This window comes from Fringilla coelebs, assembly GCF_963513975.1.
Source record: "Fringilla coelebs genome assembly, chromosome: 21".
In the NCBI taxonomy this organism is placed as follows: domain Eukaryota; kingdom Metazoa; phylum Chordata; class Aves; order Passeriformes; family Fringillidae; genus Fringilla; species Fringilla coelebs.
Window position 1 is genome coordinate 7874465 of NC_140047.1, and position 27475 is coordinate 7901939.

A 27475-nucleotide genomic window follows, 5' to 3' on the forward strand; every position below is an offset into this window, starting at 1 on the left:
GAGCTGGCTGATGGAGGCAGGCTGTGCAGCCAGTGCGGACTGGATGGGGAACAGCTGGACACCCGCTCCTGCCTGTGTCACTCCCACGGGGTGGCAGAGGTCAGTGGCTGTATTGCCTTTAAAGGAAAGGCATTTATGTTCCTCTGTGCTCCCGTGTGGGCTGGGCTGCAGGACAAGCCAGGTCCTGGCTCAGCCCACCTTGTGCTGGCTGTGCTGTGACTCCAGGTAGCTGAAGTCATTCCCATGAGACCAGAAATGAGTCCCCAGGCTGGAGCTTGCTTCATTTTTTAACCGGTTTTACCTATGTTTTTTCTGCTCACAGTGCTGCAAATCAGGTTCACTAAAGTCTTGTGTAATTTATGTAAAATTGCTGCCATCGATGTTGAATTCCCCCAGCAACATCTCTGGTGGGTCCAGTGGCCTGGAAGGAATACAGGATTCTCCTACTGAGAACAAAGCCATCGCCCTTCTAATTCTGCACAAAGGCTGCCCAAGGAGTGGGGTGCCAGAGCTGCAGTGTTGTGGGGGTGTGATGGCAGGGGCTCCCCTGCTGCTGCCCAAGGACAGCTCTGGGAAAGCAAAACCATGGAACAGTGAGAGCACAGCGTGATCCGGCTTGGCCAGAGGCAGGGAGCCGTGGCCACTTACTGTCTCTCTGGGAGGACAATTATACATCTCCAGTGAACACACAAATTTGCTGCTCCTACAGAAATGTCAAGCCTCTGCTGTGTGCCTGCTGCTGAAGATGTGGTTCACGCTGCCTCCTGCTCTCCCTGGAACTCTGTGTTTTTAGCTGGTGCCACCTGCCTAGAGCTGTATCCATTAAAAATTCTGAATATAACACACAGCTGTCAATCCAGGGTGCGTGGTGGCAGGAGAGCACACTGTACCTAAATTTGCTGCTTTTAAAGAACAGGGGTTGAAACGCGGCTGCATTTGGGGTGATGAGGGGCAAATGTCTGAAAATTCCCAACTAAACTCCGCGTTAGTACATGATTTTAACATACGGTGTCAGGCTGACACCGCGGGGGCGTGCGACCCTGGCCGGGACATCACCTCGGCCGGGACTGTCCCTCGCCCATCCCTTTTCCTGCTGCTCGCACTCCAGGCTTAATCCAACGCCTGGAAGCGGCCGGACCATCCCGCGCCTGTCGCTCTGTCGCCGGTACCGGCGGGGCGATGCCGCTTCCAGGGGAGCTCCGGAGCGAACCCCGGTGTCCCGGAGTCGCGCCCGGCGGGCGGTGCGGGCAGAGGGAGCCCGTCCCTTCCCTCCTGCGGGAAGCCCAGAGCCGGCGGTGCCTCCCCCGTGCTCGGGCACCTCGAGCCCACCGCGGGCACCTCGCTGCCCTCCCGGCGCGGGGCGATGCGGGCTCCGCCACCGCCCGCTGGGGCGGAGAATGGGTTAGGGGCGGAGGGCCCGGCCCGGCCCTGCCCGCCCCTATTTAAGGCGGCGGCGGGCGCGGGAGGCTCGGTGCGATGGCGGCTCCGCGCCGGCCGAGCGGCGGGGGGCTGCGGAGGGCCCCGCAGGACGGGCGGCTGGACGAGATCAACAAGGTGGGGCTGGGGCCGCCTCCCGACCCGACCCCGCGGGGAGTGGGGAGGGGGCTGCGGCGGGGGCGGGCGGAGCAAGGGGAAGAGGAGGAGGGGGGCGGTGGGTGCAGGAGGAGCTGGAGACCCCTCTGCCCAAACCCCTTTGGGGAGGGGATCCGGCCGGAGGAGGAAGCGGGGTTTTTACGGGGATCGCTCTCCATCCGCTGGTGTTGCCCTCTCAGGCGGCTCTTTCCTCCCTGTGCATCGCACATCGGCAGGTCCGAGCGGGCTGGTGGGCGCCCGGGAGCTGACTGCTATGGAATTCCCTTTAGGAACGTGCTCCGGCAACAATAGGGACAGTTGTTCTCCTGGAGGATTTCAACCTCCTCTCTGCTGTATCGAGCGCTTCGACTTTTTCTTCCCGGAATGAGAAGTTTCTGCTGCTCAGAGCTGACTCCAGCTTTCCTAGCTTTTCATTAAAGCAGCTGAATGGGTTGCCCAGGATGGTTGGACGTCCCACAAGCCTCGGGCAGGGGGAATGGAACCTCCTGGATTAGTGCAAAGTGCACTGGGCTTCGTGCCCTTCATGCCAGGGTCAGGCAAGGTCCTTTCCCCCGAGCTCCAGGCTTACCCTGTCCATTGCTTGGCATGGTTGTGGGGGCAGTTCTGTTGGCATCCCTCCCAGCTAAGAGCAGTTCTGAGGGTGAAAAGAAGGTTTTAACCTTGAAGCAAACAGTGCTGGGATTTCTAGCACTTCTTAGGTGCTCCTTTAGTTAGTGACCCCTTGGTGTTACAAGTGCAGAAATCAAATCCGTGTACAAGATGGGAGCCCGGAGGAGATGGGCTCACCTTGCCCTCACATTCACTAAGCTATGAGAAGTGGCAATATGCTGCACCAGACAGCAATGCTCCTCCAGTGAGACAGCAGAGGTGAAGTTTAGGTCACTGGAGAGGGAATTAAGTCATTAGAAATTACTCAATTAACTAGAAATTAGGATGTGCTGCTGAATAAGAGTGGAAAAAGAGATGTCATGGCATAAGGTGTAGAATAAGAGCACTTGGTTAAAATGGAGCCTTTGTCACCTGCAGCTGGAAGGTGCACACAGCACACCCTGCACCAAGGTGTGTAGCTGGGTCTAACATACCTCTCCTAGCCAAGGTGGTGTTGGCCCTTAGGCTGAGCATCAAGGCACTGTGTTGTACCCACTGCTGCAGTTTCTGCTTCTCCAGAGCTGTCCTCCAGCATCACACAGGCACAAGGTGGATACAGAATCCTTAAGCTGGTAGGAGCTGTAGGACTGAGTCTGGGAAGCTGTGCTTCTTGGGATGCTGGGGGTGTGCCACTGCTGTGTCTCAAGGCTTAGGGCTGTTCCTATGCAGGGAACAGGTTCCCTATCTCTCCCCTAAGATGACATCACTTCTGGCCTTTTCTTTGGCTGAGGTTTGGGTGACAAAAATGAAACAAGCTGCGTGACTTCCCACTGACAGAGCTGCTTGTTTGCATCCTTGCTGCCATGTGTGCTGGCTCAGCGCTACGAGATGAGGTTTGAGCAGCTCCAAACCAAGCTGCAGATAGCACGGGGGGCAGATGCCCATGGATCCTCAGAAGCCATTGTGCTCTGGGCAGCAACCCCCACGCTGCTGTGCTTTGCCAGCTCTATGTGGCAATGGGGGAGTGCAGCAAACAGCCTCACACCTCCCTGACAAACAGCTGATACAGAAACTTGGGCTGATACTGTGGCTGGAGCCAGGGAGGGGGTTTCCCCAGCACTGAAGAGCCCTAAGGCTGTAAAAGAGTCAAGTGCTCCTAATAAAACCTATCAGGCCAAATTCCTATCAGACTTAATCTCATTGTCTCATCCTAACACTTAGCTCCCTCCAGCCCTGTTTTCCTGGCTGGTTTCTACCCCAGAGCTCTCTCTGGGATATGGGTCTGGCAGGCAGTAGATAGTGCACATGTGCTGCTGAATGATAGCTGAGTCCTACTGCTGGCTTTCTCTTCCAGCCTGAATCACTCTTCTGGGCTCCCCTCTTGGTTGTTCCCCTCTTTTCAGGCAATGCAATCACATTGTCCAGCCTCGTGCATCAAGGTGGCAGGTCTAATCCAGCACAGATTAGTTTCAACCTTGTTTTACCCTCTAATGCGCTGTGCTGTGGGGAAGGAATTCAGCCTGTTAGAGAGCAGGTGCCTGCTTCTCCCATCAAGGGCAGGCACAAGCATCCCTCAGCCCTTCCCAGCCCCTGCAGGCAGGGTGGCTGGCATTCAGCACTTAAACATCCCAGTGAGAGCTTGGTCTGCTACTTGGAGTCACCTTTTTGGGGAGCAGGGATGGATCTGGCTTTGCTCAGGTTGTCTTGCAGGTAGCTGGGACTTGTCTGACTGAGTTTATTGGCTTAGAAAAGTCTCTCAACAGCTCAAGAAAGGCTGTTCAGGGCAGGAGCGGGGGAGAGGCTTTTAAAGCAGTTCTTATTAATAGAACATGCTCCTTAAAATGGGAACTTTAGCAAAGGGCTCTAGGAGGAACTTCAGTCGGGCTCTAGGAGGAACTTTCAGCCACTCTGAGTTTGAGTCACAGGCCCTGGGGACTGAATTCCTGTGTGCCATTGTGAGTGTTTTCCTTATCACAGTCACAGCCCAGCTCACACACAATGTGTAGAGTGGAATGCCTTTCAAATACAGCCCCTTGTTGCTTCCTTGCACCTGGAGCAGAGCTGTGGTGCTGGTGGGCTCTCCAGCCCCCCTCCTGTTGAAACATGAGGGAACTGAGTCCTAATCCTGTGTGCAGTGTCACTTGTGCTGCTCTTGTGCCACAAGGGGCTGGTGGCCTCCTGGGCATGTGTCCTTCAGGCATCATGTATGGATGCATTACCTTTAGTCTTCACCATTTCTGTGCTGCTTCTTGCTCCCAGAGGGACACTGTGCTCTGCCCTCACATCCCCTGTCCTGCTGGGAGGTGGAAGCTGCTTGCTGCTCCTGCAGGGCAGGAATGAGGGTGTTTTGGCCCTGTTTTGGCTTTTGGTGATGTTTGCCTTCTCCAGAGGCTGTTCAGTGGTGATGGCAGCAGGTAACACTACTCTGGTCTCTGGTAACTCCTGCTGCTGCCTGGGCCCAGGTCTCAAAGCTGAATTGGGCCCTTTGTGTTGGGCTGCTAAATGATACCCCTGGGTAGAAATAACTGAGCTAAATGAAACTGAGTTGGCAAAGGAGAGCAAAAGAAGGAACTGGAAATGTTGTTTTTCATCACAGCTCTCCATTTGAGTTGGTGACCATGGTGATGAGGGAAGCCAGTGTCACACTGGTTTTGTGGCCATGATCTCTGGTGTCCCATCTGGAGTTTCTGGGGTGGAAGGAGGGGGTGGCAATCACTTCTGTCCTAGTGGACTTCCTACAAAGCCCTAGTTCAGCTGCAGGGAAAAGACTTGCCATAGCAGTGGTTAACTGGCAGTGAAGGTTTGAGGATTCCCTGAGCAGTCCAAGCTCCCCTGTCCCAGTGAGGAAGGAAGGAGGGAGCAGCTCCAGGTGTGTGGGACCCAGAGCACAGGAGCAGGATTAAGATGGCCAACAGTGATCAGCACACAAGGCTCTTGGTGAGCCACTCCTGCCTTCCCCATGAGCATGGGGAGCAGTGGTGGGGAACACACTCCCAGAGTAGAGAACAGCCTCAACCCTCCATCCACTAGCCCTCGAGGGGTTTGTCCTGGACAGGCCATGCATAAGCTGTGCAGATGTTAATGATTTCTACACTGAAGAATGTGGTGTTGTTGCTGAACACAGATCGAGTCATTAAGCTGTGCTGGGCTGGAGCTGGGCGGTGTGGGAGGGCAGGGACAGGAGCAAGACCCTGCTGCTCACAGCTGTGGGGAGTGTTGCTGGCAGGGCACAGCAGAAAAGCTGGCTGTGCATGTTGTGGTCTGTTCTCTTGGGTATCTGAAGGTTTTTGAGGTGGGGCTAGGGACAAGTGACCAGAAGTGATTCAGGGCTTCCTCTCCAGCCTGAGCAGGGTAGAGGGGGAAAATGGATATTTAGTATAAGAGTTCCTAAGCCCAAAATACCCGTCCTTTTGGGCATATGACATTCTGCAAACTTTGCCTGCTCTATTTGCAACCCTTCTGAGTTTATCTAGGAGTTTGAAATCTCAGATAAGAGTGCTTTTTGCAAGGACTAGGAGCCCTTGCTGGAAATAAGTACCCAATCCACATGCTAAGTGTGCTTAAGCAGAGAAGTGGGGAGCTGAAACCTTGGGTGAGCAAGAGCAGGGGCTTTCATGCAGTTATTCCAAAGGCAGGTGGGGTCCAGTCCTCCCTCAAGCTGCTGGTGGGAAATCTGAGACATCAGAGGGATTCCCCTTGCACTGGAATGTTAATGACAAGGTGTGGAGGGATTCAGCCCATTTTCAAGTCTCTTGGTGCTGTTGCTCAGCTGTGACTCTCTGGGAATTGTGAGTCCTCTGGCAAATGCTGCCTTTGGAGGTGCCCTCTAGGGTGTTTTCCTTTGCATCTTTAACCTTGAGGAAACATTTTTTTGTTTTGTTTTGTTTTAGGAGTTTCTCAGTGACCCAAAGTTCAGTAATGAAAAAGGCCTGGAGGAGAAGTTGGCAGTGTTCAAAGGTGAGAACTGGAGGGTCGCCCTTTCCTTTGAGCCTTACTGTTTGCTCTGAACCAGATTATTTTCCTCAGCACTTGGATCTCACCAGCCTGAGATTCTCTGCCAAATACAAGTGACTGAGCTGGGATGGATGCCTTCCCCCTTGCTTGTGGGACTTGGTGAAACTCTCTGGAGGGGTGTTTTCCACAAGCCTTTGTGCTTCTCCCGCTTGCAGGGCAGGGACTTGTCACCCTACAGACAATCTGCCTGGCAGCTGCTGTGACTACAAAACCTGCTGTGTGGGCAAAACCCTGGGGAGCAGCAAAGGAGGATGGTTTCTGTCTAATTACCCAGCAAGCTAACTGCCATAATGGACCATACAATAGCTGGACTCTATTTTTTTTCCTACTAAGTAGAAGGGCCTCATTCCACAAAGCAGAAGTGTCAGCTGCTTTCTGGAGGAGTTGGGGACTTTCTCTTTCCAAAAGTTTCTTTAGTCCTTTCCGAGCCCCCTGACAGCAGAGGGAACACAGCACTGATATGTCTAGTTCTGGCCAAAACCTGACTCCAGAGGGTCAGCAGATCTAGGGCTTAGGTTTGGGCCTTTTGCTGGGACAGAGGATAGAGAAACAGCTCAAAAGCCTGGAGTCCTCGGGAGCATGTCCCCAGACTGGTTACAGGACAAGATCTGGCAGGGTAATTCTGGTGTACCCACTTTATTTCCAAGCAGTGGCTGAAGGCAGTTGGGAAAACATGCCTGCGTCACACTGCCTCGAGGCTTGTGCTCAGCCTGGCTCTAACCAAATAAAACCTGACCTTGCTTCCATTTCAGAATTGTCTGCTATTTCCCTTTGAATTTTGGCTTTGCAATCCAGCAAGGAAGAAGCTGGCTGGCGTTTTGTGATCCCTTACACTGCTGGGCACAGAGGAGCCTCCTGTGCTCCCTGATCTCTTTGTGTTGCCTTTTGTGTAGCTTTGGCTTTTGGCTGCAGCCCCACATTATTTTTTCCCATCACAATTGGGGCTCTTCAAACATTGCAACTGTAGGTCACAGGCGCAGAATTCCCTGTAACGAGAGCCTTTGGCATCTCTTCCTGCTGCCTCGTGAGTTTGTCTCCGTGGCCTGTCCCTCTCTCCAAGGCCTCCTCCAGCTCCCCCAACAATCAGCTCATTGTGTGATGATGGGGGGAATATTTCTTCTCTGCTCTCCTTCCCACTTCCCCCTCCCATCCTGGGGGAGGCAAAGATGGAGTCCCCAGGCAGTGTTTGTGTAAATATATTTGTGAGGGAGGGACCGTGCATGGTTTTTGCCCCACTATATCCCTGCTGCTGGGGTGGGAGGGAAATGTAAATGTGTGAGCTGAGGCTGATGTAAAGCTGCCTCTGTTCTCTGCACTGTTGGCTAAGTGTCAGCTCAGAAGAAAAGAAAACATGGGCTGGGCATGGACATGGCAGAGCAGGGTTTGTGTCCCAGGCATATGCAGAGGTGCCTGACCCTGGTGAGGGAGGTGGCAGTTAAAATGCACAAGGTCATTCTGGTGAGGCAGAGTGTGGGGAGAGGCAGTCCCACATCAAGCATCACTCTGGCCCCTAAACATGTGTGTTACAGCCTTGATTTCTTCTAGGATTGGTTGCTTGATGGGAGATATTTACTCCAGCCTGAAGCATGAACAGCTTTGGTTTGTACATAGTATTTCCTGTCCATGGTATTCTGTCCTGGTCAGCTCATGGCAGCAGTAATCCATGGGCTGAGAGACCCAGGTGAAGACATGTCAAGCCATTCCTTTTCCTCCTGCCCATCAGTCCAGTTAACCCAACAATTTCCTTTGGAAGCACAGGTCCTGGGAAGACTCCATTGTGTGAAATAACAACTCTTCCCTTTGGCTCCTTAAATTAGCCTGCCACTTCTGTGTTCATGCTCTTATGCCTTCTGGTGTTCCTGGAGCAGAGGCAAAAGGTCTTTTCCATTTTCTTTCCTGGGGCAAAGGAGCATCCTGGAAGGGCTTAGTTAACTTGAGTCCTCCAAGGCTGTTGTGGGGAGAGAGTGCTCACTGCAGGGTGATTTCTCCAGCTCAGCATGGATGGATAGTGCCAGCAGGCATCTTGCTCTTTCCATTTAGTAGAAGTGAGGTGATGGGGGCCCCCTGTGGTGCTGGGAGCTGTATGGTCTGTAAGACAGACAAATCCTTGCCTGAAGAGCTTAAAGTCTAAATGGGGAACAGCTATCAAGGGGTGGGGGGTGTGTAGGAAGCTCAGGTGTGCCACTTCAAAGGGCAGAAACTGCACAGGACTGAATTCCTGAATTTTCTAACTCAAATCAGTGCTCTGCCTGTTACAGCATGCAAGTTTTTGTCCTGCAAAGCTAACCAGACCTTCTGGAGCAGGCTCTGCCTCTCTCTGACAATGCTGGAGTTGCTCGAGTCAGCAGTGTTTGACAGCAGGCTGGAAGGGCAAACAACCTGCTCCAGCATCACTGTGCCCAGGCATGTTCTTGGCTTCACCCTCTTGATGTGGTCCTTGAGCATCTCTGCTGGCAGGTGCTGCTCTGGGAGGGAGCACAGTGATGGGAGCACTGTGGAGTCTGTCCCTCATTATTGCAGCAACTGCGTCATTTAATCCCCCTTCTAATCCGATCAAGTTTCATCTCGGGAGTGCTCAGGGGTTTGTTTTCCTTGCTACTCCTTCTGGGAGCCTGTTCCAGAGCTTTGTTTTTCTGGCTGGAAACCTTTTAATGCTCTTCATAGCCAGCTGATACCTTGTTCTCATGCCAGTGTTTTCCTTCAGCTTAAATGAAAAGCAGCCACAATTACAGAGAACTTAACTCTAGAGCCCTAGAGTTGAGATAAGGGTGCTAAAACCAGGCCTTGAGATGGTCTCCCCCTCTGAACTTTGCATTCAGCAGTATATCAATCTTATCACCAAATGCATTATTTCAGGGCTGTAAGCAGGCAGTGCTCCAAAGCCCTGCACACCCCCTGCTCTAGAGTCCTGCTAACTTAATTCTGTCTCTTCCAGAGAAATACATGGAGTTTGACCTGAACAACCAAGGTGAAATTGGTGAGTGATTCTGAGGGATGCTGGGCTGGAAGAGCCATAGCCTGTCTGCCGCTGAATCTGCTGCTTTGCTCTGCAGCCATGGTGCTGAGGAGGAAAACTTGTGGGTTTTTCCTATGTCCAGCTTTGCTTGGATTTGGTTGCCAGCCAGGGCTTCCTTGGCTCTCCAGCCTCTGCCTCTCAGCTTCCTCAGTCTCTCCTTGCCTGTTTCAAGATCTAAGCTCTTCTAGTGCTATTCTCCTGAAGTTCTGTTGATCTCCTCCACTTTTTTCTGCTCTAAATCCTTTTTTTTCTTTTCCCTTTTTCTCCACTGAGGCCTTCTACTCAATCCTCTGCTGCAAAGCTGGGAATTCAGAGCTGGGAAGCTGCAGGACTTGGACAATCCTAGGGCTTGCCTGGCTTGAGGCAGGAGCTGTATAAATCCATGAGCACTTCTGGTGCAGAGAAGCTCTTTGCTTTGCAAGGAAGGGAGCAGAGGGAAGCAAAGGACTTGGGTGTGAGTCTGGCTCAGCTGAGCAGCCCTGCTCTGGGTTCAGAAAGCACCAGTTACATAAAGTTTCAGCCTCCTGCAGGCCTGGAGCTGACACTGAAGTGTAATCACTTGTGCACTGTGCCCTTCCAGGAGGCGGCTGCCTCGTTCCCCTCCTCCACAAGTCTTCCAGCTGAAGTGAAGCCTGTGTGGAGATGCAGAGGCTGACTCAGGGCTTCCGGGAGGGAAGGGGCCCGCAGGTCTCAGCAGGCAGCAGTGCAATGGGAGGAAATGGCCTGTGGCGATGGGCAGGGGCATCTGCTCCCCACTGCTTGTTTGTCTCCAGCTTTAACCCCAGTGTTGCTTCCCTCCTCCCCATCCTTGTGATTCTTGGCACCACAATCTGAGCTAGAGAGCACTGTCCCCACGTGTCTCTGGAGCACTTGGAGTTGTCCCTCTTCTCTGAGTGTGTGGTACTTTTATCTTGAGCTGCACAACTGGGAAGTGATGCTCTGTACTGGGCAGAGTGGCAGTGAGCTGTGCTGGAAGGTTTCTTGTGGCTTTTGGCAACAGCTTAATGCTGTCAGCCACAGGGTGAGGTGGTCTCGGGGGGAACTCATGGCTCTGTCCTAGGGTTGGTCTGTGCTCAGTGGGGTCACCCCTTGACAGCAGTGATTGCTCTTGCAGATTTGATGTCAGTCAAAAGGATGATGGAGAAGCTGGGGGCTCCAAAGACTCACCTAGAGCTGAAGAGGATGATCTCTGAGGTGACTGGAGGGGTCAGCGACACCATCTCCTACCAGGACTTTGTCAACTTGATGCTCGGGAAACGCTCTGCTGTGCTGAAACTGTGAGTGTCCTGGGGTGGAGCCAGGGGGAGCAACAGCACCTGAGCTGCTCTGGGGGGAAGGTGGGAAGTACAGGCTGTTCTGTCTGGTGGAGCTAAGCTGTGCACATTCATGGAGGGAGACGAGGATCCTTGTGCAGGGGAGTCTGCATGGTGCCATGAGAGGGTGTACGAGACCGTGGTGAGTCTGAGCAGTGGCGAGTGCTCCCAGCAGAGCTGCCTGCTGTGTGTTAGCACCAGGCTTCCTCCCACGTGCTCCATGGGAGCCATCCCCCTCCTTTCCCGAGGGTGTGCAGGCATTCAGCACCGCAGGATGCTTCCCCTCTCTTCCCTGAGGACCCTGCTGGCTTTAGGGACACAGACTTCCCCTGTGGGTGGTGCCAGGACTTGAGTGAATGATGGTCCTGCCAGCACCAGTAGTGCTGGCTCCTGTATCCCGCAGGATGCTCCATCCCTGCCTGATCTGGGAGGGATGGGCAGTAGACAGAGACGGGGCACATGCTTAAAACAGCTGCCTCGTGCTGGGAGAGGTTTTCTGTGATACAGGCTGCTAGCACTAGCCTCCCACGGCCCTCTCTGCCCTCTCAACAGGGCTCTGAAAGTGCTGCTCTAACAAATGGCTTCCAAACACTTGCTTGGCTCCATCTCCATCCCATTGAAGCCTGGCATTTCCTTTCACAGCTCAGAGGCTGGCCCTGCTTTTGTGTCTGAAACTGCCATGAATAGGAGCTGATCCTCTCCATCCTCCTTACCCCTTTTTGAAGGCAGCTTTAGAAACACAGCCAGCTTTCCGGGCAGGTTGGGAGGAAGAATCTTGCACCCACTTCTCACATGGTTTCTCTAAGCTGGGACATGTTTGCTGGCAGATTCTCCCTACTGTGTGCTGTGTCTCTGTTGTGATGCTCCTCTTCCAAGCTGACACAGACTTCTGACATCCCTGCTCCTCCTTTTTCTCCGCAGAACCAGACAGAGCCTGCAGCCTGTCCTGTATCTCCCATCCCTCCTCCCAACTGCAGCAGCTTTCACAAACAGGTCCCTTCTCTTGCTAACAGACACCCCATTGTCTGTTGGACCCTGTAGAGCAGGAGCAGAAATGTAAAACTTGTCCTAAGAGCAGTACAGCTCTTTGATCCATTGAGGCAGCTGGCATTCCCAGCGTAGCTGCAGTCCTCAGGGAGGAAGACAGTGCTAGTGGTTACAAAATGCTTGAGATTCCTACAGCCAGTGCCTTGCTCCTTGTTTTTGCTCTCTCCCCTGGCTGTGATTGCTGTTGCTTGCTCGGTGTTGGCTTCTGAATGTTCTGTTGTGTGGTTATGTGCAAGGTGGGCCAGGAGTGGTATTTGCTTTTACGCATCAGGAGCATTTGGCATGCAGTGTGTGCTCAGGGGATTTCGGAAGTGGCTGTCTAAATAAAATGTGCTAATCCTCTGGGCTCTGAGAGGAAAACCAGCAGAGACTTTGGGAACCTACTCCTGGTAGCTGCTAGAAAAGCCAGCCTGGCAGCACTGCCCTCTGTTGGCTTTCCCTGCTTTGTTAATTATCTGAGCGCTCTTTGTAGGGGAGCCAGATGCTCTTTTTCAGCAGAGAATGCCACCCCCAATGATGGATAAATATACACTTGCTTTTTTTTAAATTGGCAATATCTGTTGTGTTTTGCAGGGTCATGATGTTTGAAGGAAAAGCCAATGAAAGCAACCGAAAACCTTCTGGTCCACCTCCAGAGAGAGACATAGCCAGCCTCCCTTGAAGAGGACAGCTGTAAAATGGGCACTGTTTGCTTTGCTGGTCTGTAACAGAGGTTACCTGTGCTTTGTTACTCTTTACTGTGGACAGTCCTAGTTTTCAACTAACCTGCCTTAGAGGAACAGCAAGGGAAGCTGGAGACCCCCAGCTCGTGTCTTTCTGCTGCATCCCTTAGCCAACTTGATCTGTTAGACAGAAGCCGTAGCACCAAGTGTAATGTGAGTCCAAAAAGAACAAAAAATATCCTGTGATTTTACTCTTTCCTCTGCCCTTCCTGCATTTCTCAGACGAGGAGCTACTTTGTTCCCAGCCTATGGATTCAGAGCTGTGCTTGTCATGACAGGTTCCTAATGGTCCTTGCTGCCAGACACGGACAAAGCCCCTGAGAGCGGCTTCATGGGTGCAAAGAAATAAGTGCCTTCTCTGCTCCATCCTCCTGTTCCTACTTTGGACTTGGTTCTTCCCCTCCTGACCTCCCCAAAATGCAAATCAGCCTCCCACATCTGTCTGATCATATGAGGAATGTGGGAATGTGCTTGGACACAGAGATCTGCCTGCACAGCCTACTGGAGTGGGGACAGTTTCTGTCTGCTCTGGGGGCTCATCCTGCGGGCAGATATCGGGGTCCAACACCAGCCACTGCAAGTGAGGAGGGTTAATGCCACCTTGGGGACCCCCTTCCTGATAAATCACCACTTGGGCCCGACCAGGAGTGTAACTTCTGGGCAGGTGGTTGTCTGTCCCATCCATGGAGTCCAGAAAAAAGCTGTGATGCCTCTGCAGCCCCACAGGATTCCTGGGGCAAGTGAAACCTCCAGGTGAAAGGAAGCTGAGTGACCAAACTGAGCCTGGCCAGAGCAGTTGCAGATGAGGATCTGTCCTCAGGCAGCAGCTCTGTCCCTCTGATTTTTGCAGACCTCCCTTTCTGTGTTTCAGCCTGGTCCCCTGGGACTATCCATTTCCCTGATGGATAAGCCCTCAAATCTGCAAAATAAAGGCTGTAAGTATGGAATATGAGCTGGGACTGTGCTATCCACGCTCTGGGTACTGTGGTGATTTTTGTTCCATACACAATTTCTGGAATTCAGGTGTTTGCTCTTTGGCCTTTCCCTCCTCTTTTCTTAAATGTTCTTGACAGCTTTTAACTTTTTTAAATCATGGTTTAGTAAGTACATTTTTTAAAGGAAATACAGATGATTAACTCTACTAGGCTGATTGTTCCTGCCAACGGCTGCACTTTTAAATAATTTAAAAAACCAACAAAAACATTCTCACTATTGTTTGTGTGGAAACCAAAACTGTAACAGAGAGAAAAATTATGAGCAAAAGCAGCACCAGTCTACTTCAAGGACTGAAAATAAATCTTTTGAAACTACACAGTGTGTCAATGTTTACTGTTATCTCCTCTGAAGTTTGGTCCATATGACTGGTTGAAGATTAAGGGAGCTAGTTTCCAAGTCTGTTAATATAAACCCTCAAACAGATCCTGGAGATAGGTTTGGACTGTCTTGATCTGATCTTTATCTGTAATAACTGATTGAAAGCCATGGAATTTGTGTGATAAAATAAGAGGCCACCTCCTGAAAGCTGGTGCTTTTTTCTGACTTACTGAAAAAGAAGCAGGGCCAGTGCTTGTTTTAAGGAATAACTTGTTTATTGAGAGCAGACACTTGCAATGCTTCTCTTGAAGGAAGGGGTTTTCTATTATTCTCTCTGCTCTTGAAGCAATTGCCCAAGGTTCTTGTCTGATGTGAATTATCTAAAGGGGAGACCAGGTTTCCCAGGGAATGACTGCATGCACTTTTTCCATGTGTTTCTCAAAAGGACAGAATATCCCTGAGATCACAGCCCCAAGTCTGCTTTCTGCTGCCTGGTAGCCTCTGGGAATGCACCTGCTTTTCTTGGCTGTGTGTTGAAGCTGTTGTTCACTTAGGAAATAAAGGAAGCATATTACACGAGGGAAACTTGGATGTGGTTTGCTGCAGTTCAGGTCACTGCCCAAAGCCATCATTGCTTGTCTCTGTGGAAATCCTTGTCCTTTTTGGTCCTGGAAAAGACAACGACCTGCTAGAGCTGGGAACAGCCCTTCTCAAAGCGTCCCCATGGGACTGAGTGCTGGCATTCTGTCTGATTGGGAGCTGAACCCCTTAAAACTTGAACAGGTAACCAAACTGGGGACCTGGTGTGATCAAGCCCCCATATTCTGCTTTTGTGTGGTCCTGGAGCACAGTAAGGCTCCTCCAGCTCACAGAGCTGCTGTGTTTGCAGCTCAGGCACCCCGCACTGGAGCTCACCCAGAGCATCCCTGTGCTCCCACTGCAGCCCACGCCAAGGGAGCAGCATTTTAGCTGAGGGAAAGGCATGAAACTGTGTCAGGGCAGGGTTAGGTTGGAATTAGGAAAAGGTTCTTCCCCCAGAAGGTGCTGGGCACTGCCCAGGCTCCCCAGGGAATGGGCGCAGCCCCAAAGCTGCCAGGGCTGCAGGATGTTTGGACACGGCTCTCGGGGACATGGTGGGATTCTGGGCTTGTCCTGTGCAGGGTCAGGAGCTCAATGTAAGGATCCTTGAGCGTCCCTTCCAACTCGGGAGTTCCTTTCACTCCTCAGCAACACTGATACGGGAAAAGCATCAAAGCCGCTCACCAAGGGCTGGTGGCCGGGGGAGCAGCCGCCGGCCAGGCTCCACCATGGCTCGGCAGGGTCGGCCGGAGCCCGTCCCCGGTTCAGCCGGAGCCCATCCCCGCTGTCAGCGGCGTCTGTCCCCTCAGGGCCGCTCCCGTCAGGACGGAGCGGGCCATGGGCGTCATGCGGCTCCCAGCGCGTCAGAACGTGCGGAAAAAACCAGGGCCACAGCACACAGCCTTAAGCTCCGCCAGGGGGGTTGAGGTTGGACACTGGGAGGAATTTCTTCCCAGAAAGTGTGATTAGATATCGGAACGGGCTGCCCAGCGGGGTGGTGGTGTCACCGTCTCTGGAGGCGTTTAAGGAACGACACTCAGTGCTGTGGGTGACAGGTGCGTGGTGTTCGGTCACAGGTTGGACTCGATGGTTTCAGAGATGTTTTCCAATCTCACTGACGCTGTACAAAGAGGGTTCATTAAGCACAGCCGCGGTAGGGGAGGAGCTGCTGGGAGGACCCGGAGCAGCGAGAGCCGCGGCCAGAGCGGCCCCGCCGGAAGCGGAAGCGGCGCGGGGCTCTCCCGGCGGAGGGCGGGCGGCGGGACCGCGGCCGCGGGGCCGCCATGGGGGACGACATGGACGTGATCCCCGAGCGGGAGATGAAGGTGAGGCACGGGGAGAGCGGGGCTGTGAGGGCAGCCCCACGGGGGGAAGTGTGAACAGACTGTTTCACTCGGGCCGAGGCGCCTTGGCTTGGAGCCGGAGGGGAACGGGGCTTGGAGAAGGCTCGGCCTGGGCTGCGAGAGGTGGTGGGTTCGGGGGAGGCTTGGTTGGGACCGTGGGGCTGACAGACTGGGAAGGTCGGCTCGGGATATGGTGGGGCTGTTTGTGAAACAACCGCAAGATGGGTCAGGCTGGAAGGGACCACAGTGGTCATCTGGTCAAACCTCCCTGCTCGGGCTGGTTCGTCCCGGAGCATATGGCACAGGATTGTGTCCAAATGGCTCGGGAATATCTCCAGTGAGGGACACCCTGCAGCCTTTCTGGGCAATCTTGAGGAGTTTCCAGTTCAGCGTGGTACAAGTCTGTGGGGTGGAAAAGGGAGGTCTGGCATGGCCTGGGTGTATAGGGGTGTTTAATGCCTGGGGAGGGAATCATAGAATGGTTTGGGTTGGAAGGAACCCTAAAGCTCATCTCATCCTAACCCCTGCCACGGGCAGGGACACCTTCCACCAGACCAGGTTGCTCCAGGTCTCATCCTTGAGCAATTTCAGGGATGAAGGAGAGTTGGAGGAACCTTGTTTTGGAAGAAAAGTGATATGTTTCTAAGTCCTCTTGTCAGCATGCCTTGTGCTGGGATCTCCTGGTTTGGGGATGTGTGGCTGTGGGGCAGTGTGAGCTGGAGTCTTGCTGTGTGGAGCCAGCCTAGCCCGTCCTGTGTCACCTAGTGTTACTGTGAGGCTGGGTAAGAAGGCACATGGAACAGATTTGTGGAGTGATTTTGGGTCTTTGTGCAGCTGCCTTCTGCCCTCACAAACAGGCTACTTGGGCTGTTTGTTTTGCAGAAGTTTCTGAGTTTCTACATCCTCCTCAGATTGCAGGAACATACTTAGTGGCAGTTATTTGGGAATAACTTAAATGCTTGACTGGAGTTACTGGCACGTAAGGTAGCAAGTGTGTGCATGTAGCAGCAGGTTTTGTTCAGTCTTGTCCCATCTTTTCTTTATTCCTTTCTCTTTTCTTCTTGGCTGGTTTTGGTGTGCTCCTGTGAAGGTCAGATGTCCCAGGCAGATTTTATGAACACAAGCACTGGGTACAAGAGAGATTTAACCAATGGGAAAAAAAAAAAAAAAGTAGCATGATCTCAGTTTTTCATGGATGAGACAGAAAATGTGATGGAGTGGCCAGAGGCTGCCTGGGTGTGCAGGAGCCTCATGGAGAGGTTCCTGTACTTAGTGTCTTGGAGAAGCCAAAGTAAACTGTTACTCTTGGGCAGCATGTGAACAGGCTCTTCCCAACTCTCCCAAACAGGATTTTCAGTTCAGAGCACTGAAGAAGGTTCGCATCTTTGATGCTCCTGATGATCTTCCCAAAGAGCGCTCCAGCCTCCTTGCAGTGTCCAACAAATATGGGCTGGTCTTTGCTGGTGGAGGGACCAGCCTGCAGATCTTCCACACCAGAGATCTTCTCATGCAGAAGCAGCTGGGAGAAGATCCCAATAAAATTGGTAAGACACACTTAAATCTTGTGGGTTTGCCAGAGACAGGTTTGTAGGGGATTTATGACATGGAGCTTTTGGCTTCTGCTACATAGTACAGTCCTTGCCATTCTGTCAGGCATTTGAATTTCCACATTTTCTTGTGTGGGAAGGCAGGAACAGTGGCTGGTAGCCATTCTTTGCTGGGTTGGTAGCCATTCTTTGAGCTGTGAGCCTGTGCATGTGTCAGGGATGTGTGTGAGTGGAGGGACACACTGAGGCAGTTTCCGCACTGAGTTACCCACTCTGACTAAATGACTGTCCAGGAGAGGAGAAGCAACTGCTGTTCTACCACCTGAGTGCAAAATGGTTTTCATTCTCCTTAATGACTGTTCCACTCTCTACATACATAAATAAAGCCAAAAATCATTCCACTTATTATTTCTCAGGTTACTGAGCAAGGAAGGTGGCCTTTTCTTTTCTTAGAAATTTGGCAACTCTCAAGATTGTATCAATAGAGATGAAGGGATTTACTTTCCTTCAGTTTTTCTGTGTGTTACCTTTGATGGCTGCTGTTCATGGGACTGAGGATTATTGCATGAATTTGTTGTCTCGTTTTACAAGAACAATTCCTGCTTTTTAAATTAGTCCCCTTCATTCCATCTTCCTTTCCTTTTGTGTTTTAAGTGGAGAATATTCAGAGTACTGTGGTTCCCATGAAGTTTCCTATGCAGCACCTGGCTCTGAGCTGTGACAATCTCACCCTGTCTGTCTGTATGATGTCCAGTGAGGTCGGGTCCTTCATCAGCTTTTTTGACGTCCGCACATTCCTGAATCAGGTACAGCGTATTCCAAGTGGGTTTGCCTTTGCTTTGGGGTTTGGGTTTTTTTCAGAATACAGCAGAGGAGAGGTGTAGCTGGGGTGGGATTTGTTGTCTCTCTGAGGGTTGCCTTGTAAAAGAGTTGCTCAAAATCTGCTTGTTTTTATCAGTGGTTAATTTTTAGGCAGGTCAAAACTGCTTTGAACTGTGGCTTCAGGAGAGTTTGGTTTTGTGCTCCACTTTGACTGTCTCATGTGTTTGTCTTTTGTTAAAGGCAAAACAGCAGAAACATGCATTTGCTTGTCACAAACTGGCCAAGGACTCAGGAGGTGCAGCCATGGTCAACGACCTGAAGTGGAACCCGGCCAGTCCCACCATGCTGGCCATCTGCCTGTCCGATGGCAGCATCTCTGTCCTGCAGGTGACAGACTCTGTGAAGGTCTATGCCACACTCCCATCCTCTGCTGCTGTCACATCTGGTGAGTGGCAGCCTTGGAGGGCACTCAGAATGTTGGACACTAAAGAGGAGACGCTGATTAAGAGGTGTATAAACACAGGTTGCTTGTCTCAGGAGAAGGTTTCTTAAAATTCTTCACAAAAAGGAAGGGTTTAAACTCAGTGAGACTCAGAAAATATGTTGCAATGGAATTACTCTTTCCCAGTTGATTGCAGTGGCTGAGTTGTGAGTTACCAAACGTGCCCACCTGTGGTTTGTGCTGTCTCAGGCTTGACTCATTTCCAGGAAAACATGCAAATAAGCATCATCAACTGTTGGGTTTTGACCTGTATACTCTTGCCTTCTCTATGACTGTATGATGCCTTGTTTGATTCCGATTCGTTATTTTTTTCAATGGAAAAAATAGCAATTTTAATTTGTTGGTCCTGTTTTTGTGGGGCCTCTCCAGTTCCTCAAGGTTAATGAAATTCTCTTTTTTTTTGCCTAGTGTGTTGGAGCCCAAAGGGAAAACAACTGGCTGCAGGGAGGCAAAATGGCACCGTGGTGCAGTATCTGCCTGTGAGTATTGGTGGTGTTAAGGCCCTGTGACTTCAGGAATTTGAAATATGGTATTTTATTGGTTTGGGTTGTTGGTTGGTTTATTTTTCAGTTGGTTGATTGGTTTTTGTGTCGCAAACTACAGAATTTGGGTGGGTGTCACATGGTGTGAGCCATGTGATGCTCCCCAAGTGCTTCAGTGATATTCAAGTGTCTTAGGCCAATATTTGGTTTAGTTTAAATTTAGTTAACCTTCAGTTGGTCAGTGAAGTTATGATTGTTATGATTTCAGAGGGGCCCATGATTGTTAAAGGATGGGTGAGTTCTAAACCAGTTCTCTGGGCTTTCTGCAAAACTTGCAATTGGATTTGTTCATTGCCTTCTCTGTATATTTAAGAATTGTTTTATTTGCAGAATCTGCAGGAGAAGAAAGTAATCCCTTGTCCTCCCTTTTATGACTCGGACAATCCTGTTAAAGGTGCATCTTTTTATTACTTTTTAACTTGTTTTCTCTTTAAAAGTATTTTACTCATTGTTCCCCCTGTTGTCTTATAGCAACTGTATAGCACTGGTTATGAAATTACAGTGTGATTTTCTGTGATTCTTAAGCTTGGTAGTTTAGGAATTAGTTGCCATTTGTTTGTTCATTTCCTTTTGTGTGCTGTGCACATTTAAAATCAACAAGGAAGTATTATTATGAAGTGTTTGTGGCTGAGGTATTTGCTTTCTCTTTCAGTTTTGGATGTACTTTGGATTGGCACATATGTCTTTGCCATCGTGTATGCAGAGGCTGATGGAACACTGGAGATGTCTCCACAAGTGGTCATAGCCATATTGCCTGTAAGTGCCAGCAGTCACAATGACACAAGTGTCTGTTGCTTGTTCCTGACCTGTTCATGACAGTGGAGAGTTGCTTTTGTTGTTGACCTTGGCATCACATAGAATTTGAGTTTGGTAGTGCTGTAAATCATGGGATTGAGGTTGGGGGATTAAGTGGAGGAAGTAGGATCCACCTGAAAATCAATGAGATCTCTGCTGAGATCCAATTATGATGTTATTGGTGTGCCCTGATACTGTCAGATTTAAGGGAGATTGCTTGGTTTGTGCATTGAAGGATAAATTATCAGTGTTGATCCTACAGAAAAAGGAAGAGAAGCGACCAGAGAAGTTTGTGAATTTCATGGAGCCGTGCTACACGAGCTGCACTGAGAGACAGCATCATTACTTCCTGAATTTTGTTGAGGAATGGTGAGTGGCAGGAATCATGGCAAAGTCCTTGTCTTGGTATGCATGTGTGAGGGGTCAGTGCTTCTGCATAGATTGTGTTCCTCCTTTTTGTAGATCTTGCAGTGGACTGTCATGTTAGTTTTAACCTGCTTGTGTCCATGCTTACAGGGATCTAGTTCTGGCAGCTTCAGCAGCTTCCACAGAAGTCAGCATTCTTGCCAGGCAGGGGGATCAGGTAATATTTTTACTCCATTTTGGAATATATTTTGTGTTGCATCTGTGCAAATGTACATTTTCTTTCCCCAAGTATAACCTATATAAGACCTGGAATACAATGAGATGATGATGTTTTTAAGACATCCCAAAACTAAACAAGCTTCTAAATTGTACATAATCTGAAGATAATCCTTAGATGAACAAGAGATGTGTGTTGTGAACCAAGTACCAGAAGTCTGGTTTTTGTTATTCAACTTGGTAGCCTCAAAATTTGGTCAAACTCGCTATAATAAAGTGGTTGATGTGAGGTCATCAGTTGAAGTTAAGCATTAAAAATTTCTGACCTCTGACATGCAGTGGTACTTGAGAAGTCACACACAAATCTGTGAAGGACCCTGATCTCTCTGGCATTTGTTAATCTGACACATTTAAGTAGATACTCCCTAGCTGATGTTTCAGCTGTTGTAGGCTGGAATGCTGAAGAGGGCTGGTCACAGGAAAGCAGTAGTTGATGTAACAATAATTTTGCTTTTTGCAGAACTGGGAATCGTGGGTTTTGGAGGACTCAAGCAGAGCAGAACTTCCTCTGACAGATAAAAGCGATGACACTCTGCCTGTTGGTGTTGCTGTGGACTACACCAGTAACATGCCTATTGTGATCAGTAAGTCCTATTAGTCTTTCTTGTGGAGTCGTCCAAAAATCTCAGTATATTTGATATTTTTGAGGGAGAGCCTTATGCTCAGAGTTCTGGGAAATTGTTCTGAAAGGCAAACCAACACACCTCCTGGTGCTTTAATACCAAACCACAGTACGTGGTTTTACTTCTGTGTAAGGATTCAGGGGTGAAGTGTTCAATACATTCTTTTCCTGGAGCTTTCAGCATCCTGGGATATGACACCAACAGACATGGCAAACAAAGCTCCTGAGTTACATCTGTCCCCAGAACTGGGATTTTAGTGAGTTTAAAGGAGTTGTGTTCCAGCACTGGGGATTTCGGGCTGCCCATGAGGTGTTCTTTATTCTTGTCACTTATGTCCTTTTGCAGAACTGTTTTGTATCAAGTACATTTGCATGGATCTAAAGGAAAAGTGGGTTGGTTTCAAAGCCAGAAACAGCAAAGATCACTGAGGTGAATGCATAGGTTTTAATTCTGCATTAAAGCACAGGGTCTGTACTGCCTAAGCCCTGCTGTGCTCTACATCTCAGCTGCATTATTGCTGTACCTTGTGTGCTGCCTGAAGGCCCTTCAAAGCACTTTGTCAAAGTCTGAAGCTACATCTGAGCTATTGTGTTGCATCTCAGTGAATTCTGAGAATTTTACCTTGAAGGCCAGAGACAGATGGAAATAGAGATGCCTTCAGGCAGAGTGGAAGGTACTGCAGTCAGGAGTTCCTGAAGAGCACAGGAGGGTGCCAGTTAACTGAGACCTTTACCTGAAAAAAAACCTGCAGTAGGGAATTGAGGTCAAACATTGTACTTGAATGCCAAATTGAATTTGAAGCCTTTTCTCTGTTAATCTGTACAGTTACTGGATTAAGAAATCTGTCAGGACAGATTTTTTTAAAGCCTGTGTTGTGCTGCCTCAGAGTTTTTAAAAAGATTTTTGGAGAAGCTTTTTGATAACACATTCTTTGTGTTCTGACACAAGAGTTTGGCTACAGGTTAATTGGCTTTGCAGTTCACAGCAAGTTTAGGTTGCAGAGAAACCTGATTTGTCCTGGAGCTTGTTCCCAAGTGGAAATTGCCCTTCCCTAGTATGGTTTTCCTGAAGAACCAGTAGTAAAGAAAAATGGCTGTTCACTGTGCTGCCTGACAAACAAAGCACCATGTTTATAGCAGATTTTTCCTGCACTCTGCTTGTGCTGGGTTTGGGTTTTTGCATGTAATTAAGCATAGTTAAACCATTACAGGATTTTAGAAATACAGAGAGTGTTCTGGGGCCTTTAACTGTTCTGAGAATTTTTGTACTGAAGCAGACTCACAAAGCAGCTGCATAAAATACAAGTATTTTATGTCAGTGGTTCGGATCACGAAGATATTTGTTTGATGTTGGCTTTCTTTAAAGTTAAAAAGCTTCCTCTGTAGCAATTCCGTTTTGTAGTTTATGCATGTGAATGTTAATGAGGAGACAGGGCCCAATGGAATGTGGGGATTGCTGAAAGGAATTGAAGGAGGGAGCAGAGTATCAGTGAGGAAAAATGACTGCTTCAAAATCTGAAAAAGCTTGGCACAGGAATTGATGGGTGAAAGTTGGGCTTTGTCATTCAGGAGATGACATTCGATTGTCAAATAACCCTTTTATGAAACATGAAGTCAGGAACATAAAGGAATACAAAAGGATAAAGAAAGAGATCTGAGCACTGACAGAGAAGTAAGGGAACAAAGATGCAAATGAAAGCAAGAAGGTAGGAATGTAAGAAACATTGTGTGAAGAAAGTCACATGAAGGTGGCAATTCCAGTAGGAACAGAATAGGAAGCTTTGACTGCAGGACTTACATGTGTGGTCTCTGGCAGGTGATGAGAAGATCCTTGCTCCAGCTCCAGTTCTGATCCTGCTCTCGACGGATGGTGTGCTTTGCCCATTTCACATGATCAACCAAAACCCAGGAGTCAGGTCACTTATTGTGACCCCGGAGGCGCTGCAGCTGGCAGGGGAGAGAGTTCCAAAGGGAGCAGGTGAGTGCTCCAGGGGCTTGGGGGAGCACTTGGATTTGTCGATCTTCGTGATGCTGATCTGTCAGTTCAATAGTCAGACACATGTAGTCACAGAAAATATACTTTTTCTTTATAATGATAATGGGGAGCAGTCCTTGGGGGTTTTGAGCTCTCAGGACTGTTCTCTGTCTTTTGTGCATGAGTGTGAAATTACCTAGTCCTGTTCACCAAATCACAGAATCATTTAGTTTGGAAAAGATCATTGAGTTTGTTTGTGGAATCTCAAGCATTTTGCAGGCTGTGCATTTAGACTTTCCTGTGCAATCAGCCTTTGCAGAATAGGGCCAAACCAGTTTAGGAGGCTCTTTGCCCAGCTCTGAGCATGGCCTGCACATCAGAGAGCTGATGGTTTTCCTCCATAGTTTTGCTACAGGAAGTCATGATACGAACTAAGGTGTTTGACTGCAGAAAAATCCTATTTGAACAAAATTCTTTTTAAATCCTAGTTAAAGTATTCTTCAGCACTGTGAAATTTGTGTCAGCAGGTGAATAGGAGTAGTTTTGTTTGAGTTATAGTTGTGTTGCTCTGTGTAGTATGATGTAGGCAGTTAAGATGATTGTTTTGCTTGTCTGCATTCATGGAGAAATAATTGCAAATGCACCATTTTCTCCCCTGTGCCCAAATTTGCTTCTCCTTTCCCAGCCAGAAAGCTGCTTTTTGGCAGCTTGCCTTCCTGCAGTGCTGGCTAACTTGTATGCTTACTGCTTATTTTATTTGAGATGGCAGGAACCTCATCAAAATTAATGGAGGAAGGTGAAGCTTTTTCACAGGAAACTGCAGACAACATTAATCTGAACAGATTGTTGTATTGATCATGACTTTGTACAGTTTCTGTATCACTTGCTGGGATTGGGGACTGCAAGCTCTCCCATCTCTTCCTCGCTGTCCAGTGAGAGAAGCAGTGCTGAGCTGTCCCTATCAAACAGATTTGGCCTTGCAATACCTTCTGCCATTACTCAGTGCAGCCAAATGAGCCTCCTCCTTTCCCATTTGTCTTCGTGCAGGGAGTACTGCCACAAGCCCAACCACTCCTCCAACTTCTCTAAAGCCTGACACAGCACCAGCTGTTGCTCCCACTGTGCCCACCTCAAGTCAGCCTGCAGCAGGGAGTGGAGCAGCTGTTTTTTCCTTCATGCCCTCAGCTGTGAAGACTCCTGGCTCCACAGGCAGTGATCCTCCACCATATTCTTTTGCCACCGATGCCTCCAAGCAAGCCCAGACTCCTGCTCTGACTGGACTAGCAGCATTCTCCTTCTCCTCTGCTTCTTCCAAGGCATCCATGACTCCTGCTTCTGCAGGCAGCACTACAGCAGCTCCTGCCACCTCTTTTCCTTTTGGGTCCATGAACTTTAAACCAGCTGCAGACAGCTCATCTGGGCCATTGCTCTCCACAGCACCTGCTGCACAGAAGTCATCTTTTGCACCTTCAGCTTCTTCAGTCAAAGTGAACCTCAATGAGAAGTAAATAGATTCACCACTTATTGCAGGGGCTGGATGCTTGTTACATTGCTGCAGGCATGGATAATACATGGTAGTTCTGAAGATGGTGTCTGGCTTTTTGCCCTGACAACAGTTCCCCACATTCCCAGGAAAGCACTGAGGAAGCCCCTCTTTATCCAAGAGTGTTGTGGCTCTAGAAACTCTCAGTGCTTCCCATGCCAGAGGTTTTGTTCATGGCTACTAGTCAAGGGACATTGCCAAAAATTTAGACTGATAAATTGCCAGAGACTTAGGGGGGTTTTATATCTTTGTTTCATAGGCATCAAACAGTGATTCCATGCTTTGCTTTGATGCAAATCATGGCTAAGGACTGCTGGGAAATCTCTTCTGTCTGGAATTGTTTTAGTGGGGTGGTGATAGCACAAGTTTCTCTGACAGTTTGTTGAAGGTTCCTTACCCCAGCCTGAGAGGGAGCTGGGGCCACAGCTGATGGATTGCTTTGCCACTCTGTGTTCAGCAGAGGCGGTGCCAGACCTTTTGGTTGTGTTCTTAAATGGACACTTGCTCATTGAACACAGGATCTGGAATCTTCAAAGCTTGTTCACACTGTCTGAAAAAAACTAATATTGATTAGAAACTATCTAAGATGGGTTTGAGTGTTCTCAGACGTCATATACTCACTCTTCCCTCCAGCTCCTGAGACTTGCTGCTTATTTTTAGAAAAAGTGGTTTAAAACACAGAGCTATGTTAATTGGAGCTGATTTTAAGGAGAAGAACTTTCATATAAATGCATCATAAGAAATTTTTGATGGTTTAAATGATTATTTTTGAATTAGAAAAATCTTTACTACACCAGAATCTGATGGGAGCTCTGAGGGCTTTTTATATTTTGTGTATAAAGCAAATGATACACAAGTGAATTGGCTGAATATTTAAATTGGCTGCCTGGAGGAGCTGAGTTTTCAAATTAATAGAAATTCATATTTTCTTGCAGAATTTCTGTTTGAGCCTTTCTCTGAGATGAGCACTGAAGGGCAGCTCAGATTTGCTATAGCTGGAACAAAATGACAAGGTGCATTTGAAGCAGGGTGGTATTTTTTGCTGGCATTTAGCTTTTGCTCATGGGAGGGTCTAAGATAGAAGTCTTTGTGGTTCCATGTATTCAGAAATTATCCTGAATGGCTCCTTCCCACTATCTCCAGAAGCTACACTCCTGATTTTGTATCTGGAGCTTGAGTAGTTGCTGATCTCAGGGGATGCTCATTCATTTATTCCTTCACTCATTCATTTATTCATTCTGTTGCAGGTTCAGTGCTGTAGACACCCCTTCTCCCACAAGCAGCAGTGGGCAAAGCACCTCTACAATGTTTTCCTTCTCAACCAGTTCTAAAACTGCTCCTGGAGGTTCTCTGAGCCAGTCCACGCCTGTTGCAGCCCCTCCTACCACACCACTGAAGACTTCATCCCCTGTCCCTGCCACAGGTAGGAGCCTGATCCCTATTGTTGGGAATTAATGCATTATAAAAAACATTCTAAAAGTTTTATGACGCAAGGAGCTTTATTTGGCTTTTTGCTTGTTTTGCCTGTTGCTTTTCCTGCTCCAGGGGCCCTCCTGATTGGCACACCATCATGATGTGAATCACTTTGTCTTGAAATTGAGCATTTTTTCCATTTGTGCTCTATTTCTCAGAGAGCCATATGTGAAATAATTATATTCAGCTGCTTAAGTTCACCCAGAAGTTCTGGCATTTTCCGTGCTCTGAGAGTTTCTGGGCAGCCACACAAATCAGTGCCTTACCTTCCATCTGCATTGACCAAAGTTCAAAGTAGTCACAAGAGAAGTTGAATGGAAGTGAAAAGGCACCTGAGGAAGATGTGTTCTTGCATTGGGGCCCATAGCACTACTGCTTTTGGGTTTGATAGTGCTGATTGTTTCTGATCACAGCCTGTTCACTCAAGCTTTGTATAACTTCATCAATTACTGTTCTTATTAAATTCCAGTGGCACGTCCTGCTCAAAATCCTCCTTCAGCTTCCTTGGTACAGAAGACAGCCAAAGTCACCCCGTCAGCAGCAAAGCCAAGCTCTACTCAGGTAACAGGAGCTTGACTGGCTTCTTTGGAGGGTGAATGTTTTTCATTGCCCATGAATTGCTTAGAATTCCTTGGACTGAACTAGTGTTCTTAGGTCAAAGAATTAGCTAAGTTCTGATTTTGAAAGAGTAGCAAATCTGTGGTTCTAAACAATGTTCTCTGCATGTCTTTAGAGAGCTGTATTTTAACCTATGTTATAATCAGTGTCTGAATGGAATTTCTAACACCAGACCTTTTTGGATATTCTAAGCTCCCCGTTGCAATGGATATAGCCTAATATTGGTTTTGCCTTTTTTTTTTCTCCAGGGCAAATCTGCACTCCCCAGCACAGTTTTAGAGAAACAGACCCATCAGTGGAAGGAGTCAGACCCTGTCATAGCAGGAATCAGGGAGGAGGTGAGATTTTCAAGCAGTTTTCTTCATAATGTCATACAAACACTTCAGTTCAGATGTGTTCTTATGGTGTCTGTAAGTAGTTTAGGAATCAGAATGGAAATTTTTCCTAAGATGATCAGCCTGGTTTGTAGTTGTTATTTGTGTGTCCTGTTCAGTCATCTTCAGTCACTGTGCTGAGAAGCTGGAGTATTCTTTCCTGTTAATGTTCAACAAGAATTTCCTGCTTTGGCTGCAAAGTGACCAGTGTTTATGGTGTAGTTAAGGCATGATCCAAAAGCTGAGACATTTGTTCCAGTCCCTGCTGTGTTTTCAGTGGCTGCCCTTTCTCCCACTTGGCCCTGCAGATTGCACATTTCCAGAAGGAAATGGAGGAGCTGAAGGCCAGGACTTCCAAAGCCTGTTTCCAGGTTGGGACTCCAGAGGAAATGAAGATGCTGCGAACTGAGTCAGAGGATCTTCACACCTTCCTCTTGGAAATTAAAGAGACAACAGAGGTGAGCAGGCTGTCTTCAAACTGTGAACCAGCA

At 48.9% G+C, this 27475-nt stretch overlaps 2 protein-coding genes across 3 annotated transcripts in view; both read left to right on the forward strand.

Moving 5' to 3' along the window:
- The first annotated feature begins 1461 nt into the window (after positions 1–1461).
- Positions 1462–13557, forward strand: AIF1L (allograft inflammatory factor 1 like). Its single transcript, XM_084219450.1, has 5 exons — positions 1462–1554; positions 6072–6138; positions 9131–9172; positions 10326–10488; positions 12145–13557. The coding sequence occupies exons 1-5, from the start codon at positions 1477–1479 to the stop codon at positions 12230–12232; spliced, it is 438 nt and encodes a 145-aa protein (XP_084075576.1). The 5' UTR covers positions 1462–1476; the 3' UTR covers positions 12233–13557.
- Positions 13558–15450: 1893 nt separating this feature from the next.
- Positions 15451–27475, forward strand: part of NUP214 (nucleoporin 214) — a 38527-nt gene continuing 26502 nt past the window's right edge. For both annotated transcript variants that reach the window (XM_084219496.1, XM_084219497.1), the window contains exons 1-16: positions 15451–15511; positions 16878–17073; positions 17731–17882; positions 18139–18343; positions 18809–18879; positions 19273–19336; positions 19595–19698; positions 20000–20106; positions 20254–20320; positions 20840–20963; positions 22818–22979; positions 24024–24480; positions 25767–25942; positions 26462–26553; positions 26859–26948; positions 27293–27442. In XM_084219496.1, the coding sequence (XP_084075622.1) occupies positions 15470–15511; positions 16878–17073; positions 17731–17882; positions 18139–18343; positions 18809–18879; positions 19273–19336; positions 19595–19698; positions 20000–20106; positions 20254–20320; positions 20840–20963; positions 22818–22979; positions 24024–24480; positions 25767–25942; positions 26462–26553; positions 26859–26948; positions 27293–27442 (2259 nt within the window). In that variant the 5' untranslated portion in view covers positions 15451–15469. The remainder of the gene's footprint in view (positions 15512–16877; positions 17074–17730; positions 17883–18138; positions 18344–18808; positions 18880–19272; positions 19337–19594; positions 19699–19999; positions 20107–20253; positions 20321–20839; positions 20964–22817; positions 22980–24023; positions 24481–25766; positions 25943–26461; positions 26554–26858; positions 26949–27292; positions 27443–27475) is intronic.

Bases quoted from the DNA above. Each gene is read 5' to 3' on its own strand.
- AIF1L (XM_084219450.1), top strand. From the start codon at position 1,477: ATGGCGGCTCCGCGCCGGCCGAGCGGCGGGGGGCTGCGGAGGGCCCCG. The intron at 6,139-9,130 runs GTGAGAACTGGA...TGTCTCTTCCAG, and splicing joins GAAGTTGGCAGTGTTCAAAG to AGAAATACATGGAGTTTGAC. The intron at 9,173-10,325 runs GTGAGTGATTCT...TTGCTCTTGCAG, and splicing joins GAACAACCAAGGTGAAATTG to ATTTGATGTCAGTCAAAAGG.